The sequence below is a fragment of the Acomys russatus genome, chromosome 3 (genome assembly GCF_903995435.1).
Source record: "Acomys russatus chromosome 3, mAcoRus1.1, whole genome shotgun sequence".
Taxonomy (NCBI): Eukaryota; Metazoa; Chordata; class Mammalia; order Rodentia; family Muridae; genus Acomys; species Acomys russatus.
In genome coordinates this window covers 77,580,899-77,597,309 of record NC_067139.1, presented here as the reverse complement: position 1 = coordinate 77,597,309, position 16,411 = coordinate 77,580,899, and the positions used below count along the sequence as shown (strand labels likewise).

General features: G+C 42.6%; 1 protein-coding gene across 1 annotated transcript; it reads right to left on the bottom strand.

The window, feature by feature from the left end:
- Window positions 1-6,231: 6,231 nt before the first annotated feature.
- Socs4 (suppressor of cytokine signaling 4) lies at window positions 6,232-8,213 on the bottom strand. The gene has a single exon (XM_051142953.1). The coding sequence runs from the start codon at window positions 8,208-8,210 to the stop codon at window positions 6,903-6,905; it is 1,308 nt and encodes a 435-aa protein (XP_050998910.1). The 5' UTR covers window positions 8,211-8,213; the 3' UTR covers window positions 6,232-6,902.
- Between the last annotated feature and the right edge of the window lie 8,198 nt (window positions 8,214-16,411).

Below are 16,411 nucleotides of genomic sequence, written 5' to 3'. Positions count from 1 at the left end.
GGCCCGCGGGACTGCAGGCAAGGCCGCGTGGGAAAGCTCCGCTGAAGCTCAAAAGACCCTTTAAAAACAACAACAACGACAACAAAAACAAAACAAAACAAAAACCTTTGGTTTAGCTGGGCGTGGCGGCGCGCGCCTTTAATCCCAGCACTCGGGAGGCAGAGGCAGGCGGACTGAATGTCAGTTCCAGGCCAGCCTGGTCTACAATGTGAGTCCAGGACAGCCAAGGCTACACAGGGAAACCCTTTGGCCGGTGGTGCTCAAGGCAATGCAGTGGCTAGAAGCGGGTTTTGGATTCCTACGTTCGGTTGTTTTCGCAGCCAGGCTCTAAGCTGGCTGTCCATAAACGTGTTATGAGTGAAAACTTCTGAAAGCGATCTGTGGCTGCAGAGACTGAGTGGCTAACCAGTACTGCGGAAAAATTGGAATGTTGCAGGGCCAGAGGCTAATTACCTTACGAACATGGAATTTGAAGTAACCTAAATCTGTGTTCTGGGGCCATGGTCACTCAAACTGGCTCCAGAATAAGTGATCTCTTATTCCCTCTAAGTCTTAAATTGAGAACAGTGGTTCTTAACCTGTGGGTCACGATCCCTTTGAGAATCGAACGACCCTTTTACAGAGGTCACATATCAGATATTCACATTACGATCATAACACCAGCAAAAATATAGTTATGAAGCAGAAACAAAAATAATGTTGTGGTTGGAGGTCCCTACCACATGAAGAACTGATTAAAGAGTCTCAGCGTTAGGTTCAGTCTGGACCCTCCCCGATGTCGCTGGCTGCTCTCTACCTTATATCTGCCTATAAAACCTCTCTCCTCAACAAGACCTACAAGTGGTCACGTCCTCACTTTCATTCAAAGGTAGGGATGCTTTTAAAAACAAACAGTGGCCGGAAACGCGGCTCAGCAGGTTAAAGTGCTCAGCTGGACAAGTTTGGCAATCTGAGTTTGACCCTTGGAGCCAAGACTAAGATAGCGATAAATAACAAATTGTCCTTTGGCCTCCACACCTGCCACTTGAACCTCCCTCCCCGCCCCTCCCCCTCGCAGCCCTTAATAATAAAGACCTGAAAAACAAAACCACATGACTGGGGCCAGGGTTTTGGATTAGCAGGTAAAGGTGCTTGCTTGCCAAAAAAAATCCTGACCATCTGAATTGCACCACTTAAACCCATGTGAGAACCCAGACGCTGTGGCCAGCAGCTACACCTCCAGCTCGCCCACTGCTGGAGTCAGAGGCTTCTGCCTCAAAATCAAGGCACAGGAGGACCAGCCCTCACAAAGTTATCCGCTGACCTTCACAAGCGTACCATAGTATATCCTGAATTTAACACACACGAACACAAATCTTTAAAAACAAGACATTTGGATTTCATATATGAAGATTTAATTAGGTGAAATTTATTCAAAAATTTAAAACCCAGACACAAATTATTTGCCAAGATTAGAAAGTGGAAATAAGATGGGTCACACACCATGGTTGACAACATAGCTTTGTGAAATCATTACATTCTGTATATTCAAGTATATATAGTTCATATGTGGCTCATACAAATCGTATCCAACTTCAGCAAAGCCAGCATAATTTAAATTAACTTCCTTGAGTTTTATACCATGACTCCTATGTCTGAAAGCTTAGATTTGATTTATAGCTATGGCAAAAATATCTTTATTTCCTGAAAATGTAATCAGCTTTCCAAATAAAGCAAACATCGATTTACACAGATCTTATGAAAGGCAGGAACAAATTGCAATCTTCTGAGTTTGGACCATAAAACCAAATTATTCTGTTATTTCCATTGTCCGATCAAGCCAGGAAGCCTGTTACAGATGAATGAATTTGATTTTGTATGCTTCACAACGGGGCTATTTGAAAACATATCATTCTCAATTAGTACTGAATAGCTCCTCAGCAATATTTTTCATCTATGATCCTAGGGACACCTCGTACTCAATTAGCCTTCAGGAAACCAAGGGGCTGTCTCATTACCTACATTTATAGGAAATTAAGACAGTTCTTCTCCATCTTTGAGACAAGCTCTCACTATGTAACTCTGGCCTGGAACTCACAGAGATCCACCTGCCTCTGCCTCCCAAGTGCTGGGACTAAAGGCCTGTGACACCACACCTGGTTAAATAGGCTATTTTAACCATTGTTTCATCCTCAGGATTGTCTTATAATCAAGTAAGTATTCTGTGAAATTGGCCTGCCAAAATAAAAACATAGTTGCCTATTGAATTCTGATTATAGTTGAAAGTGACAAACACTTTTAATGAAAAGAGGGTAAGAGATCTCAAAGCATCTGCTTTGCAGGAAAGGAGTGCTCTATTACATGATCTATAAAACGATCCAAACCCCGGAGACAGGAAGTTGAAAATTTGATTTATCTTAATGGCTTTAGCTCATGAATAAGTAATAAAGGCTTATGTGTTTTTCTTATAAAAAGATGATGAGTTTTCTTTGCACATGTTTTGTGCTTTAAAAGATTTCTAATTACTAAGACATTCTTTATCTTATTTATAATGTCAAAACTTTAAGTGGAAGCCATCCTTTGGCCAGAGTTAGCCATGAGCGGAAAGTCAGCAAAGAATACAGGGTTCTTCAAATCAATAAACCTAGCCACAGGCTGACTAAAAGCTTCCTTTAATGTTCCTATTAGCTCCCCTTTAAATTAACATTCCCTCCATCAATTATTTAGGCCAATGACATGGTTATGTATCAGGAAGATCACATACAACTCTTCACAGAAAAACACCCAAGAGCAAGCTATGGTGGCGCACGCCTTTAATCCCAGCACTCGGGAGGCAGAGGCAGGTGAATCCCTGTGAGTTCCAAGCCAGCCTGGTCTACATAGTGAGTCCAGGATAGCCAGGGATACACACAGAGAAACCCTATCTCAAAAACAAACAAACAAACAAACAAACCAAAAAACAAACAAAGCAAAACAACTGAACCAAACAAAAACAAACAAACAAACAAATTAAAAAGAATCATTTGGCATATTTCAGGAATCATAGCAGGACTCAAATGCACATTTAACAAAGAGCAGAAGGGTCTGTCCTAGAAAGCCTCAAGAGAAATGGAAAAGCCAAGCTCATTTCCTGGCTGCGCAGGATGACTGCTAAGCTGTCAGTGTCTTGTCCAGACGAGCTATCAGCGACCAAGTAGTTCCCTTTCACTGGCCTTTTTCCCCCTGAGGTAATACCTAATTTCTTAATATTTTATCTCGTTTCTTTTAGCTCCATCCTCTCTCACAAATAAACTTTACACATTTCCACCATACCGACTGCTTTTCTTTTTTTTTCTTTACTGTTTTTGTTTTGAGACAGGGTCTCACTACATAGCCCTGGCTGGCCTGGAGCTCACCATGTAGACCAGGCTGGCCTTCTCTATGAGATGGCTTCCTGCCTTTGTCTCCCAAGTGCTAGGATTAAAGCCGTGTGCATCAAGCCCTGCACTGGACACTTTTTCAACTGGAATTGAAGTATTCAAATATTCCAAAATTCAACTTAAGTTATTACATTTCTATTAATTTAGATTTCCTTCCATATTTCCTAAAATTTATTTATGCTATTTTAGCATAAATTTCATTTTAATGATTTAGCTCTAAATTCCAATTCCCTAATTTTTGTCACTCTTTTCTCTTACCTTCACAATAAATAATTCTCTTCCCAAGACTTTGTATATATCTACCTTCCAAGTTTCTTCTCACTGTAAATACCAAAGATACAAAGCGTTCCAAAGTAAACAAGTCTCTCTCTTGCCCTTATTTAATACAGACTTCAAAGCTACACATAGGGCAGTATTTTTGAAAACATTAACAGTTGTTAATATCTTGAAATTGAAAAGAATAAAAAAGCCAGAGAAAATATATCATAAGCAGTCTGAAGTATATTAAAAGCTACTGATCTTGATTTGCATACAAACACTAGTTTTACCACTATATAAGACAAGATATTTCACTTTTGTTTAGAAAACTACCCTTTAACAGAATAGTCATAAGCTAGTCATCCCTTAGATAGTTCAGTACTGATAAAAAGTTACTTTTAAAAGAAAAATATTAAAAATAATTGTTTCACAGAAACAGAAGGTCTTATCAAATTCTGATAAAAAGCTGTAATTTTAAGTTGAGTCCTAACAAACTGTACTTTCTTTAGGAGTGTCACACTGGTTAATACCACGAGCCTGTCAGCAACTACAAGTGCCGCAAAAAAGATGAGGTAGCCGGAGGCTGGGAGGCTGTCGACTCTCAGGGGAGGTCGGCAAAGGCGTATTTAGTCATCCTGACAGTGGTGCTCTCAGCCTCATTGCAACTGTGAGAGGCACGTCTTGAGTGGCTGCCTCTATAAAGACGATCTTTAGACCACTGAGAAAAAAATTCTAGGAGAATGGTAAAAGATTTTTCCTGTTTTAATTTTGTAATTGTTGAAAACTTTAAAGCTATTAGGTTTTTTTTTGGCCGGTGGGAGGGGAGGGTGGAGGCTCTCACTGTGTTATTCCGGAACTCATGGTCATCTTTCTGCCTCAGTCTCCCAAAATCTGGGAATACAGGTATGAACTGCTGTGCTCAGTAAAAGCTATTGCTGAAAACTGTTTCTTCACCTCAATAGCCCCTCAAGACTGAACAAGAGTTAAGGATTTCTTTTTTAAGTTTTTGAGACAAATTCTCACCACACAGCTCTGACTGGCTGGGGTCATAGGCATGCACCACTATGCCAGTAAGGAATATTTGTTCTAACTCAGAAACTTATGAGCCAGTGTTCTTTCTTGCTTTCTTCCTTTTTTTTAGCCCCCCCCATACCCCCCAAGACAGGGTTTCTCTGTGTAGCCATGGCTGTCCTGGACTCACTTTTTAGACCAGGCTGGCCTCGAACTCACAGAGATACCCCTGCCTACTGGGATTACAGGTCTACTCCACCTCGATTGGCTCAATCAACGTTCTTTCGATCCAGGTTGAAGAAAGTTTTCTAATACAGGTGAACTAACATCAAGAGATCAATTATCAAAACAAAAGAAAGAAAGAAAGGAAGGGGGGAGAGAGAGGGGGGGGGCGGTGGTGGTGGTGGGGAGACAGGGAAATACATTACTACCCAGGCATGGTGTCAGACATCTTTAATCCAGCAGTTGGGAGGATCTCTGAGTTCAACGACAGCCTGGAGTACTCAGCAAGCCACAGGACAGCCAGAATGACACAGAGAGACCCTGTTTAAAAAAACCATAGCTGACCAACTAAGCAACAATCAAGCCAAACCAAATGGCAACAGCAATGACAACAGAAGGAGGAAGGAAAGGAGGGAAGGAAAGAAAAAAGAAAGAAATCCATTACTAGCTCTTTATGGTGCTCCAAACCTGTCATCCCAAAACTCAGGCTGAAGGATCTCAAATTTGAGGTCAGCCTAGGCTACATGGAGGGACACTGTCAGACCCGGGGAGGGGGGGGGACCCACACAAAAAAACCAAAAAACCAAAACCTACAAGATTTAAAAGGGGCAGATAGCTCACTACAAAGAAAACTGGGCACTCTGTTGAGGTCAGTCACTGGAGAGAAAAGTCGGGCACCATTTGGCTTGTCTGGTCACCGTAAGCCAGAGATGCCTCTAGAACGCGGTGCTGCCCTGAAGATAGGAGGTGTGAAGCCCTGTCTTGCCCCATTGTCCAGTGTGTATGCCACGGAGCTATTGTCACGCCTTCTCTGTTCTGAAGCCACATAAAGCATACATTAGTTCTGAAGACAGAAATAACACTTAGGATGTGAACACCAAAAGCAGTGCTATGCTTCCTAAACACTGAGCTGCGTTTTTGTTTGCATCTTTAGGTTCAATTTAAAATAATGAGAATTTCTAAAGTCCTCTTGTGACCGGTGGATCCAGGAGCTGTTTAAAAACTGCACATCCCGTGGTGGCGCCGCCTTTAATCCCAGCACTCGGGAGGCAGAGGCAGGCGGGTCGCTGTGAGTTCAAGGCCAGCCTGGTCTACAAAGCAAGTTCAGGACAGCCAAGGCTACACAGAGAAACCCTGTCTCAAAAAATCCAAAAAAACCAAAACCAAAACTGTGTATTTCCCCTGAGAACCGGAGTCCCTAGAAAAGAGCTAAGGAGATCTAACAGTCATCAGTTAATAGAGAAGAACTCTAGTTGCCTTGGCAGCTACAAGCTTCTAATGCTGCTATTCTGTTTTGTAAAGCTTCCGGGAGGAGAGGGACCCAGGAGACGTTATGGTGTCATTGACCTCTTCCAGGTTGAGGGATGCTGTCTATGGATTAACTGCCGATTCTGCCATCCTGCAGAACAAATCCACCTCTAGAACAAAACAATCCTTTTCTTATTGGCCAGATTAATAGACAAACAAACAAACAAATTGTTTTACTTAATATTCAAATGAAAACACACTAAGTTTCATTTTAAACCACTTTGTTGCCTAACATTCCTATCAGCAAATTACAAAAGTCAATTTCAGTACAATGGATGGATTATAACACTCATCTTTACTGAACAACCTTAAATGAAAAGGGAATAGGTAACTATTTTGCCATACAAGAATACTGATAGCACAGATTAGCAAAATATTTTATACGTAGGAAAGAACAGATTATTTTAAAAAAAATACAGACTATTCAAATGTATTTGCAATGTCTCGAAATTTCAAATATGCCTGGACTAAATGTAAATTAAGGGAAAAAGTATAGAATTTACATGGTAAAAACAAAAACCAAATTCCTGCTTAAAAATATATAACAAGTGTATCATAAGAAAAATAAATTGATCTGGAATTAAAATTTAGGGCAGAGTTTTATTTTGGATTCCAACTGCCTTTGTACAAAACTTCAAAGAGCATAAGAAAAATAAAATATTAAGTGAAAATATGTCTGCGAGTCCACATTGCTAACCCTCCCCGTCACTGCTGCTCCGGCACAGCAGCCCTGAGTCCCCTCACTTTGTATTTATAATGGTACTCCTTCAGATACGATTTCATGGGAGACGGAACTGGAAGGGCCTCGATGCCATCGTAGGTTGTACAATTACAAATAACTGTTCTGCAGATGTGCTGCAAGGAAAAGGGGAAAGTCCGGACCAACGGAGTGGATAAAAGTGGTTCAAAGAACATACAGGCACTTGGGTCCTTATAATGTTCTAGGAGCCCAGTAATGTCAGGAGAATGGAAGACACAAGGATCGTGGGCATCAAAGCTGAAGTTATGGTCCCACTGTTCAATTCTCGCATGGAGAGAGCGACTATAGCGCCTAAAGCTAACGGAGAACAAATAGTCCTCCTGTGCTGAGTCGCGAAGTAAAAAGGTGCCCTCTGGCTTCCCTTCCAGCAGAGCCTCGGCGGCGTATTTATCCATCACGCCCCAGTAGCACGGGTTGTTACTGAGCTGGAGGAGGTCTGGAACCAGGCAGTGGACGTAATCAATCTGCGTGTGGAACCTGGGGGGCGCCTCCAACTGCAGGGCGTCGGCATCCACTGCCCACCTGGGCTTGTTTCTTTTTCTGGAGCTTGCGCACAGTGTGATGATTTCATCCTCTGAGTCCATGTCACTGTCCTCCATGCTGCTGCTGGTGGCCAGGTTCATCACAGAGCCAGTCATGTGACCACCTGCACACGATGCACTGTTGGGAGTGAGGACACAAGGCTGCACGCTGGTATGTGAGAAACAGGGCGTGTCTTCGTCCATGTTCCTTCGTTTTACCTGAGCATCCCTCAGTGTGCTCTCAGAGGAGTCTGTGCTCTCCCAGCCATCTGCATTAGGACTTATGGGAACAGTATGTCGTTTAATAAAATGCCACCTAAAGGCTAAGTCTGAGCGGGGCGGGAAGGGGCACTTCTCTAACATGAGCTCACTGATGTGCATTTTCCTTTTAGAAGGAAGCCCTGAAGAGTGCCGACTACTGCAGTTCTTTAATGGAAAACACTGCCCCACGGCATCTTGCAGCTTCTGTTTAAGGGATCGGCCTAAAAATCTATGCCCACAGGAATGACCTAAGTCCAGCTCGATGGACGAACAGCTGAGCTTCCTTTCCTGGCTCCTTAGAGGGATCTCAGTTTTCTCAACAGTACCGACCGTTTCAGACTCAGAACTGTCACTCTTTCTGGACCAGGATAACTTCTTCCCACTCCAAACGTAACCATCTTTCCTGTCAGCACTTCTACTCCGACTTGCTTTAGGCCGCACGTCTACACTTTTGCTATTGCTTTCAGCCATTTTAAACAAATCATGTACAAACCCCACTGTTATAAACACTGTGTTTTCAGCTTCTCCGGGAGGAAGTTTCTCCTGGGGACTTTCTGGATGAATCTAAGAAAAGAAGAAGGGAAGTCATTAGCAACTTATTTACCTAGTCTAGATCATACCGTAAGCCTCACTTGGTCACAAGATGAAAAGCACAACCAGTGAGTGAAATGGATGCTGGCCCTGTAGTAAGGGCTGTTGGCTTTGTTTTTTAACAATTAAACTTTATTATACAACCCAGCTAGCTTACACAAAAAAGAAAAAAGGTTAAAGGGACAAAAGAGTGAACCTTTCGGTATCCGTTCCACGGGACGGGTCCTTAGGTGTCTCTCTGGCCACTGTGCTGGTCCAGCCTGTTCGCTGTTCTACGTCTGAACCTGTTGTTCTCTCCTCCCCACCAGCCTGAGTCACATGGGAAGGGCGGTCTCCTTCTCCCATTGAGGGTCTATTAAAAAAACAATAGCCCAGGTGGGGTTCCCAGGTCTGCTTCCTGAATTCCAGGCCCAGGATGGCTCCACTCAGTCTGTCACAAGGTATTCATGGGGTGCCCCAAGGGTAAAGCCCGCCAAGACTGCTGCCACCTGTGACAAAGCTTAATCTTTCCCACACATCCTCTCTGTGAGTTCAAGGCCAGCCTGGTCTATAAAGAGTCTAGGAGAGGCAAGGATACACAGAGATCTGCCTGCCTCTTGAGCACTGGGATTAAAGGCATGCACCACTGGCTGGATGGTGGTTGGTATCTCAACAAAGGGCCCAGGGGACGCTGGCCCAGTGGTAAGGGCCCAAGGGACGCTGGCCCAGGGGACACTGGCCCAGTGGTAAGGGCCCAGGGGATGCTGGCCCAGTGGTCTTGCTCCCACCTTAACGTACTGCTCTATTGTATTGGGATAATATTTTCTAGTACCATGCAGGCAAGATAATGGATTCCTTCCTCACAGCTAATTTTCAACACGGGTTCTCTCTCAACCATACTACATGCTTGGATAGAAATAACTCCTAGTTCTGCAGTATAACTTCTGCCTATGGTCTTGCAATGTAGCCTTGGCTAACCTGGGAATCCCTCTGTGGCCCAAGCTGGCCTTAAACTTGCAATATTCCTCCCGACCCCAACTCTATGAGAGAATTGCAGGCACGTGTCACTATATCTGATTTTCTTTTTTCTTTTTCTCATTTCACAACAGGCCAATGCATTCTTTTAATTTAATTAATTAATTAATTTTTGGTTTTTTTTTTTCGAGACAGGGTTTCTCTGTGTAGCCTTGACTGTCTTGGATTCACTTTGTAGACCAGGCTGGCCTCGAACTCACAGCAATCTGCCTGCCTCTGCCTCCCTAGTGCTGGGACTAAAGGAGCCACCATGCCCGGCTCCTTTTTGTTTTTGTTTTTTGTTTTTTTTTTTTTTTTTTTTTTTTTTTTTTTTTTTTTTGGTTTTTCGAGACAGGGTTTCTCTGTGTAGCCTTGGCTGTCCTGGACTCACTTTGTAGACCAGGCTGGCCTCGAACTCACAGCGATCCGCCTGCCTCTGCCTCCCGAGTGCTGGGATTAAAGGCGTGCGCCACCACTCCCGGCTTGTTTTTTGTTTTTTTAAAAAGGTTTTTCAAGACAGTTTTTTTTATGTAACACCTTTGGCTGTTCTAGACTCGTTTTATAGACCAGGCTGGCCTCGAACTCACAGCATTCTGCCTGCTTCTGCCTCCCAAGTGCTGGGATTAAAGGTGTGCGCCACCATGCCTGGCTCCGACTTAAATATTTTTAAAGTGAAGCAAAAGTTAAGCCAGGAATCGAGGAAAAGGATACTATAATTCCAAATATTTTGCAAACAAAAGCTGAATTTTCTATCTGAAAAAATAATTGAGGTGCTAATTATGATTAAGTTTCTTAATTTCAGAACATTAAAAATCTCATCTGGAGAGATGGCTCAGAGGTTAAGGGCACTGACTGTTCCTCCGGAGATCCTGAGTCCAATTCTCAGCAACTACATAGTGGCTCACTGCCATCTATCATGTCATGGCTGCAGGGGTACGTGTAGCCAAAGCACTGTATACATAATAATAAGTAAATAAATCTTTTAAAAACATTCTCAAGTCAGGTGATGTGGTTAGAGACTGACATATTTTCAATGTGTAGCACATTTTTAAAAAAATTCCTAGTTTTACCTCACTTTTCAAGTAACACGATCACTTAGCACTGCCATTATATTCCACAATATTGTTTTTCCTTAGAATAGAGAGACATGCATTTCCATAGTCAATGAGCCTGCTAAATAGAGCATCATGCTAAAATCTTAGAATTCTAGAAGTAATGTAGACAGCCTGAGGACCCCTAATATAACATCTGAAAAGCTCAAAAATACCAAACTGTTAAAGTGTCTGCATGCTGTCGCCAGTGGAAGACCCCACACTTGACCACATGGTTGGCGCAGGCAAACCACAGGCACATTGAAAATGCTATGTAAATTACCTAAGGTGACGTGAGTAAGATACATGTAAAACATGAATGAAATTTTAGGGTTGGGCTCATTCACAAGACACCTCATTATATATGTAAAGATTCCAAAATTTGGGGGAAAAGTTAAAAATATTTCTGGTCCCAGGAATAGCAGATAAGGGAGGCTGAACTTACACTGCAGTAACCCTGAGAAGGAAAAGCCCTGTAAAGGACTTCCAGGTGGTTCTCAACAACAATGGAGGCTAAAGGCGAGTTTCTGACTTTGAAGGAAAATTAGCCAAAGCATCAAACAGGAGGATAAAATCAAATTGTATATTTATCAGCAAATTTACTTCCTAATGGATTGATGTTCTCCAAAGGTGAGATGGAAAGTCTAACCTAGAAGACATGCAACCAGGAGCGGAGCGCTGGGGAACTGCCGAGGCCCAAACTGCCAGAAAGCAGCGCGCCAACAGACACACAGGACACACGGTCAAGGTCAGAGATCTAGGTTTGGGAAGGTCACCAAGAGAACGATAAAGCGCGTTAAAGCAAGATTTGACGACAACTCGGAGGAGTTCATGCTCACTCTGCCTCCTGAGTGCTGAGGGTTGAACTCAGGCCTCGCTCCTGCTAGGGGCCTCTCTGCCACTGACCGACACCCCAACCTTCTTTCACCGTGTGGCCCAGCGGCACCCACTTCTTAATCCTTCTGTCTCTCAATGCTGACACTATAGGAAGGGCTCAGGTCAGAGTAAGAGACCCTAACTACACGGCTTTGTGAGTTTGTTACATTCATGTATGGTCCAGAGTGTCAGGCAGCTGTTACAGTTCTCCAAGTAGAAACAAAGTTTATCTTGAATTTGTTGGTTTCCTAGAAATTAAAATATAAGAAATTGATTGTATGGTTGATGATACTTTCGTAACTCACTGTCATCTGTTAATCTGCCTGATAACTACTGTTGCGGGAAACGTGGGGACCCTAAGATGCTGCAGAGTCAGGCCAGCTTCTAGTCACTCACTTTGTGTGCTGCTACTGTCTGGATGATGAAGGAATACATTTTTTGATTATAGTATTTGAAGTAAAAAAAATTCTTTAAAATACATTGTATTGAGATATGACTATGAAAATTTTGCTGTGTACCAGGGTTGCAAGTTATCTCAAGACACAGTATTTAAGTTAACTGAGTTTTGGGAGCTGGAGAGATGGCTCGGTGGTTAAGGGCACTGACTAGTCTTCCAGAGAATCAGAATTGGGTGCACACACGTCAGGTGGTGCACAACTGCCTGAGCTGCGGCTCCAGGGTGTTTGATGCCCTCTTCTGGCCTCTGTCTCTCTCACGCACATGTACACCAATGAAAATATTTTTAAAATAAGTAAGTTAAACTTTTTTTTTCCCCCGAGACAGGGTTTCTCTCTGTAGTCCTGGCTGTCCTGGACTCATTGTGCAGACCAGGCTGCCCTCGAACTCACAGCGATCGGCCTGCCTCTGCCTCCTGAGTGCTAGGATTAAATGCATGAGCCACCACGCCTGGCTGTAAATTAAAATTTTAAGTGAAATCAAAATTGAAATTTTTTTCTTTCACAAAACAGCAAGTGCTTTAATTTCACTTTTACTGAACTAACAGATGACTCTCCAAAGCTACTAAGCAAACAGAATTTTAACAGTTTACTCCATAGCATAGGCAACTTAACAACCACCAGAAAAGCCCTTTGCTGCAGAAAAAGACAGCTGGGTGTTCAGGTCACACTGCAGAAGGGATGCAGAACGTCCCCCATGCTGGTACTAGGAGGTCGAGGCAGGAGGATCGGAAGCTGAGTGAGTTGAAGCAGCCAGGGGTAAACATGACACTGTCTCAACCAGTCAAACCAAACAACCAATGTAGCATGTTAAAACAACAGCAGCAACAAAGCCTCTAGCACCTTTCAATCACAGCCGCCGGGCAAGTCTCAGCAGACTCGTGGTGTTTGGGATCACACTTAGTTTTCAAATGTGCTCTTTTAATGAGGTACATCCCTAGCACCCCAAATTCACTTAAAAAATACTTATGTGACAAGGTTAGCCTTGAGTTCACAGTGATCTGCCTGCAACTTTATCACCAATTTTGTGCAGTACAAGAGTCACGGCAGGAGCCGGGCGTGGTGGCGCACGCCTTTAATCCCAGCACTCAGGAGGCAGAGGCACGCGGATCGCTGTGAGTTCGAGGCCAGCCTGGTCTACAAAGCGAGTCCAGGATGGCCAAGGCTACACAGAGAAACCCTGTCTCGAAAAACCAAAAACAAACAAACAAACAAACAAAAAAGAGTCATGGCAGGACTTGAAGAGATGCTAACAGCTGCGGAGGAACGCCCCTTCCTTTTCTCTTTCAAAGAAGAGGAAAGACTCATTTGGAAGAAGCTGATTTCGTTCCTGATTCAATATTAATGTTTTATGAAGGGAGCCACAGCCCCGGGGAATCAAAAGTGACGTTTGAAAAAAAATGCCATTATTTCTTAATGAGCAAGAGGCAAATGTTTAAAAAGCAAGTTTATGTAAGTGCCACTTCAAAAAAGCAAGTTTCACTGGGTGTGGTGGCACAGGCCTGTAATCCCAGCTCTCAGGGAGGCAGAGGCAGGCAGATCTCAGTGAGTTCAAGGCCAGCCTGGTCTACAAAGCAAGTCTGGGACAGCCATGGGTACACTGAGAAAACCTGTCTCAAAAAACAAAACAAAACAACCCCCCCCCCCCAAAAAAAAACCACCACCAAAAACAAAACAAAAGCAAGTTTCCAGATTCAGCTGGCATGACAAAGAGGAGAAAAACCAATATGCACACACTGATTCCACTAAGAAAAGATTTAACTAGTGTTTTTATTGAGTAACGTTAGGTAGGTAATTTTAACCCAAGAGTTTTACAGAAAATAAAAGTTATTAATGAAAGGGTTAAATATCTTGAAAACTAATTTGTATTCTCTACAATGCTAGATAGCAGAGCCTGTCTTCTATGTGCAGACGTTACTCACTGAGCCACTTATGCCCAGAGTGCTGACACACACTTAGGAGGAGAATTCTAAGTTCTAGTACTAACTGAAAATAAATTTGATGATCTAAAGAGTAATTCAAAATACTAAATAACTCACAATACATTATTATTATAACAATCAGCCCTGTGACCTTGCCTACAAAATCTGACTCCATATTTACCTGCAACTACCTCCCCAAAGCATCAGATCATAGCTTGATATTTAAGTTGGATGCTGAATAAACATTTATGGTTCACAAGTAGAGTTTGCTGGACAGCAGACAACAGAGGAATTCCTTGGAATATTACATCAAAAAGAAAGAAAGAAAGAAAGAAAGAAAGAAAGAAAGAAAGAAAACACGTTGTACATGAAAAAAATGTTTGAGATGAAAAAAAGATTTTCATTCTCTAGTTTTCCCCCTAGTAATTTTTTTTTAATTTTCTAGCAAAAATTTAAATTTAAATGTATTTTCTACTACGTAGTTAAAGTGTACCCTTTAAAGATTTAGCAAAGGCTCACAAGGATGAACTGGATGATTATTCAAAAAAGAAAAGAACAAAACCCAAAAGAAACAAAAACCATTAGTTTTACTTACTCCTCTTCGCCCTTTTCCCCATTTCTTTACTTTCTTTTTAAGTACAGCTTGGTCATGCCAGACTCCAGGAAACAGCAAGCTCTAAAATCCTGTGTATAAGGAAGTGTCAGTGCTTATCATACTGCATGGGGACAACTGTTAAGAGTAATGTGTATTTAAAAATATGTTAGGCCGGGCGTGGTGGCGCACGCCTTTAATCCCAGCACTTGGGAGGCAGAGGCAGGTGGATCAATGTGAGTTCGAGGCCAGCCTGGTCTACAAAGTGAGTCCAGGATGGCCAAGGCTACACAGAGAGACCTGGTCTTGAAAAACCAAAAAGAGAGAGGGGGGTGGGAAAGCCAAGATAGACTTTTACATTTTCTTACTACAAAAAAATTATGTTAACTTCTGAATGAATCGTTATGTATACATCCATCAAAATTACATTGTATTCTATAAATATATAAAATTACTACTTGTCAAAATAAAGTAATTTCACACAAGTACTTATTCTGGGGAGAAGAAAGGTGGGCCCCTTTGTTAAGTAAGTTTGAGAAGTGTGCCCTGGAAGACTGCCAAGCACACTAACAAAGTTTTTCAGAGACTCTTCAGTAAAGAAATCTGCTTAAGGTAGATTCCTGTATTTACCACAAATCCCTCTTATAGATCAGAATTTGAGAAACATTCAAATGAACGTACATTCCATGAGCTGCACTAAAGCATTTATCAACTGCAGTAGCTACTCTAGAATAAAGGGCAAGCAGAAACTAATGGCTGGAAGTGTATGTGCCGTAGGCAAGCCCAGCGAACACAGTTTAGTAACCTGAGTGTGACACACCCTCCTCTTCTAATGATGCGCTGGGCAGCTTAGGCTCCTTCTCTGCAGGGACTATGAAATGCCCCTCTCTAACAATGCACCTAGCAAGCTGCTGGCAGCACAGGACCCACCGACATCAAGTTAACCCTGCGCCCTTTTCCAATCGACGATCAGCTCTTCCCATAAGGACCAAGGGACAGCTTCTATCCTAATGTATTCCCAGTGCAACCTTGTTCTGATCTGGTGTAAACTGAGTTTAGGTTCAAGTGTAATAAAGCAAAACTGTGTCAAGTTAATTTTTAGAGACTCCCCTTTTCCTATCTTATGCCTATGCATATTTGGATGTGTACCTGATTAAGGTCAGATGCACTGGGAAACAAAACGTGTATAGCAGAAAAATGGATATACAAATTCACCTATTAGTCAAAACAGGAAACCATCCTCACCATGCCCCCTTCTGACAAAATTCCTCTTTCTCTTGAGCCCATAAAAAGAAGCCCTAAAGGATAACTGGGGCCCTTGAGTGCCTTGGCTCAGGAGGCCCACTGTTCCCTAACAGTGAGTTATGACTCTTTTCTACTGCTTTGTTTAGTTGCCTTGCTACTTTTGCAAATCTGTGTGAGCTTTTATTTCAATACTTTAAATAAGACGCCAAGAATCTGGAAACACTCCATCTTCGCCCTCAGCCCTAAAACTAGCTTCCTCAAAACGGAAAGAAGAGCAACAGAATCTTAGGAAACAGGATATGCAAGGTATGTTATTAAAACACTTTATGGAATAAATTAAGTGGATGTGTTTTCCTCCTAATTTGCAACTTTAATTACAAAATAAAATGTACCCATTACCATATAGACTTCAAGTAAGCTTAAGAAGGAAAGGGCACAGCGCGCTGGGGGCTTAAGAAAGGACAGGGTGCAGCGCACTGGGGGCTTAAGAAAGGACAGGGCGCAGCGCGCTGGGGAGAACTTGAGCACGCGTGAGGCCCTGGGCTCAGTCCCCACACTGCAAAACACCACAGAGTGTAACTTCAGTTAACTTGGTTTTCTCATTTGTAAAATCAGGACACATTTTTATAGTCTTAATTAAAATGTATGAGCTGTGCATGGTGGCCCATGCCTTTAATCCCAGCACTCTCGAGGCAGAGGCAGGAGTTCAAGGCCAGCCTGGTCTACAAAGCTTGTGAGTCCAGGACAGCCAAGACTACACAGAGAAACCCGGTCTCGAAAAACCAAGGGGGGGGGGGGAATAAACCAAAAATAAATCAAGAAAGAAAGTATTAAAACATCATTCACTGAGATTAACAAAAATAAATATTACTGAGGACTTTTCTAAAAATGAGGTGAACACGTGGCA

Bases quoted from the DNA above. Each gene is read 5' to 3' on its own strand.
- Socs4 (XM_051142953.1), bottom strand. From the start codon at position 8,210: ATGGCTGAAAGCAATAGCAAAAGTGTAGACGTGCGGCCTAAAGCAAGT.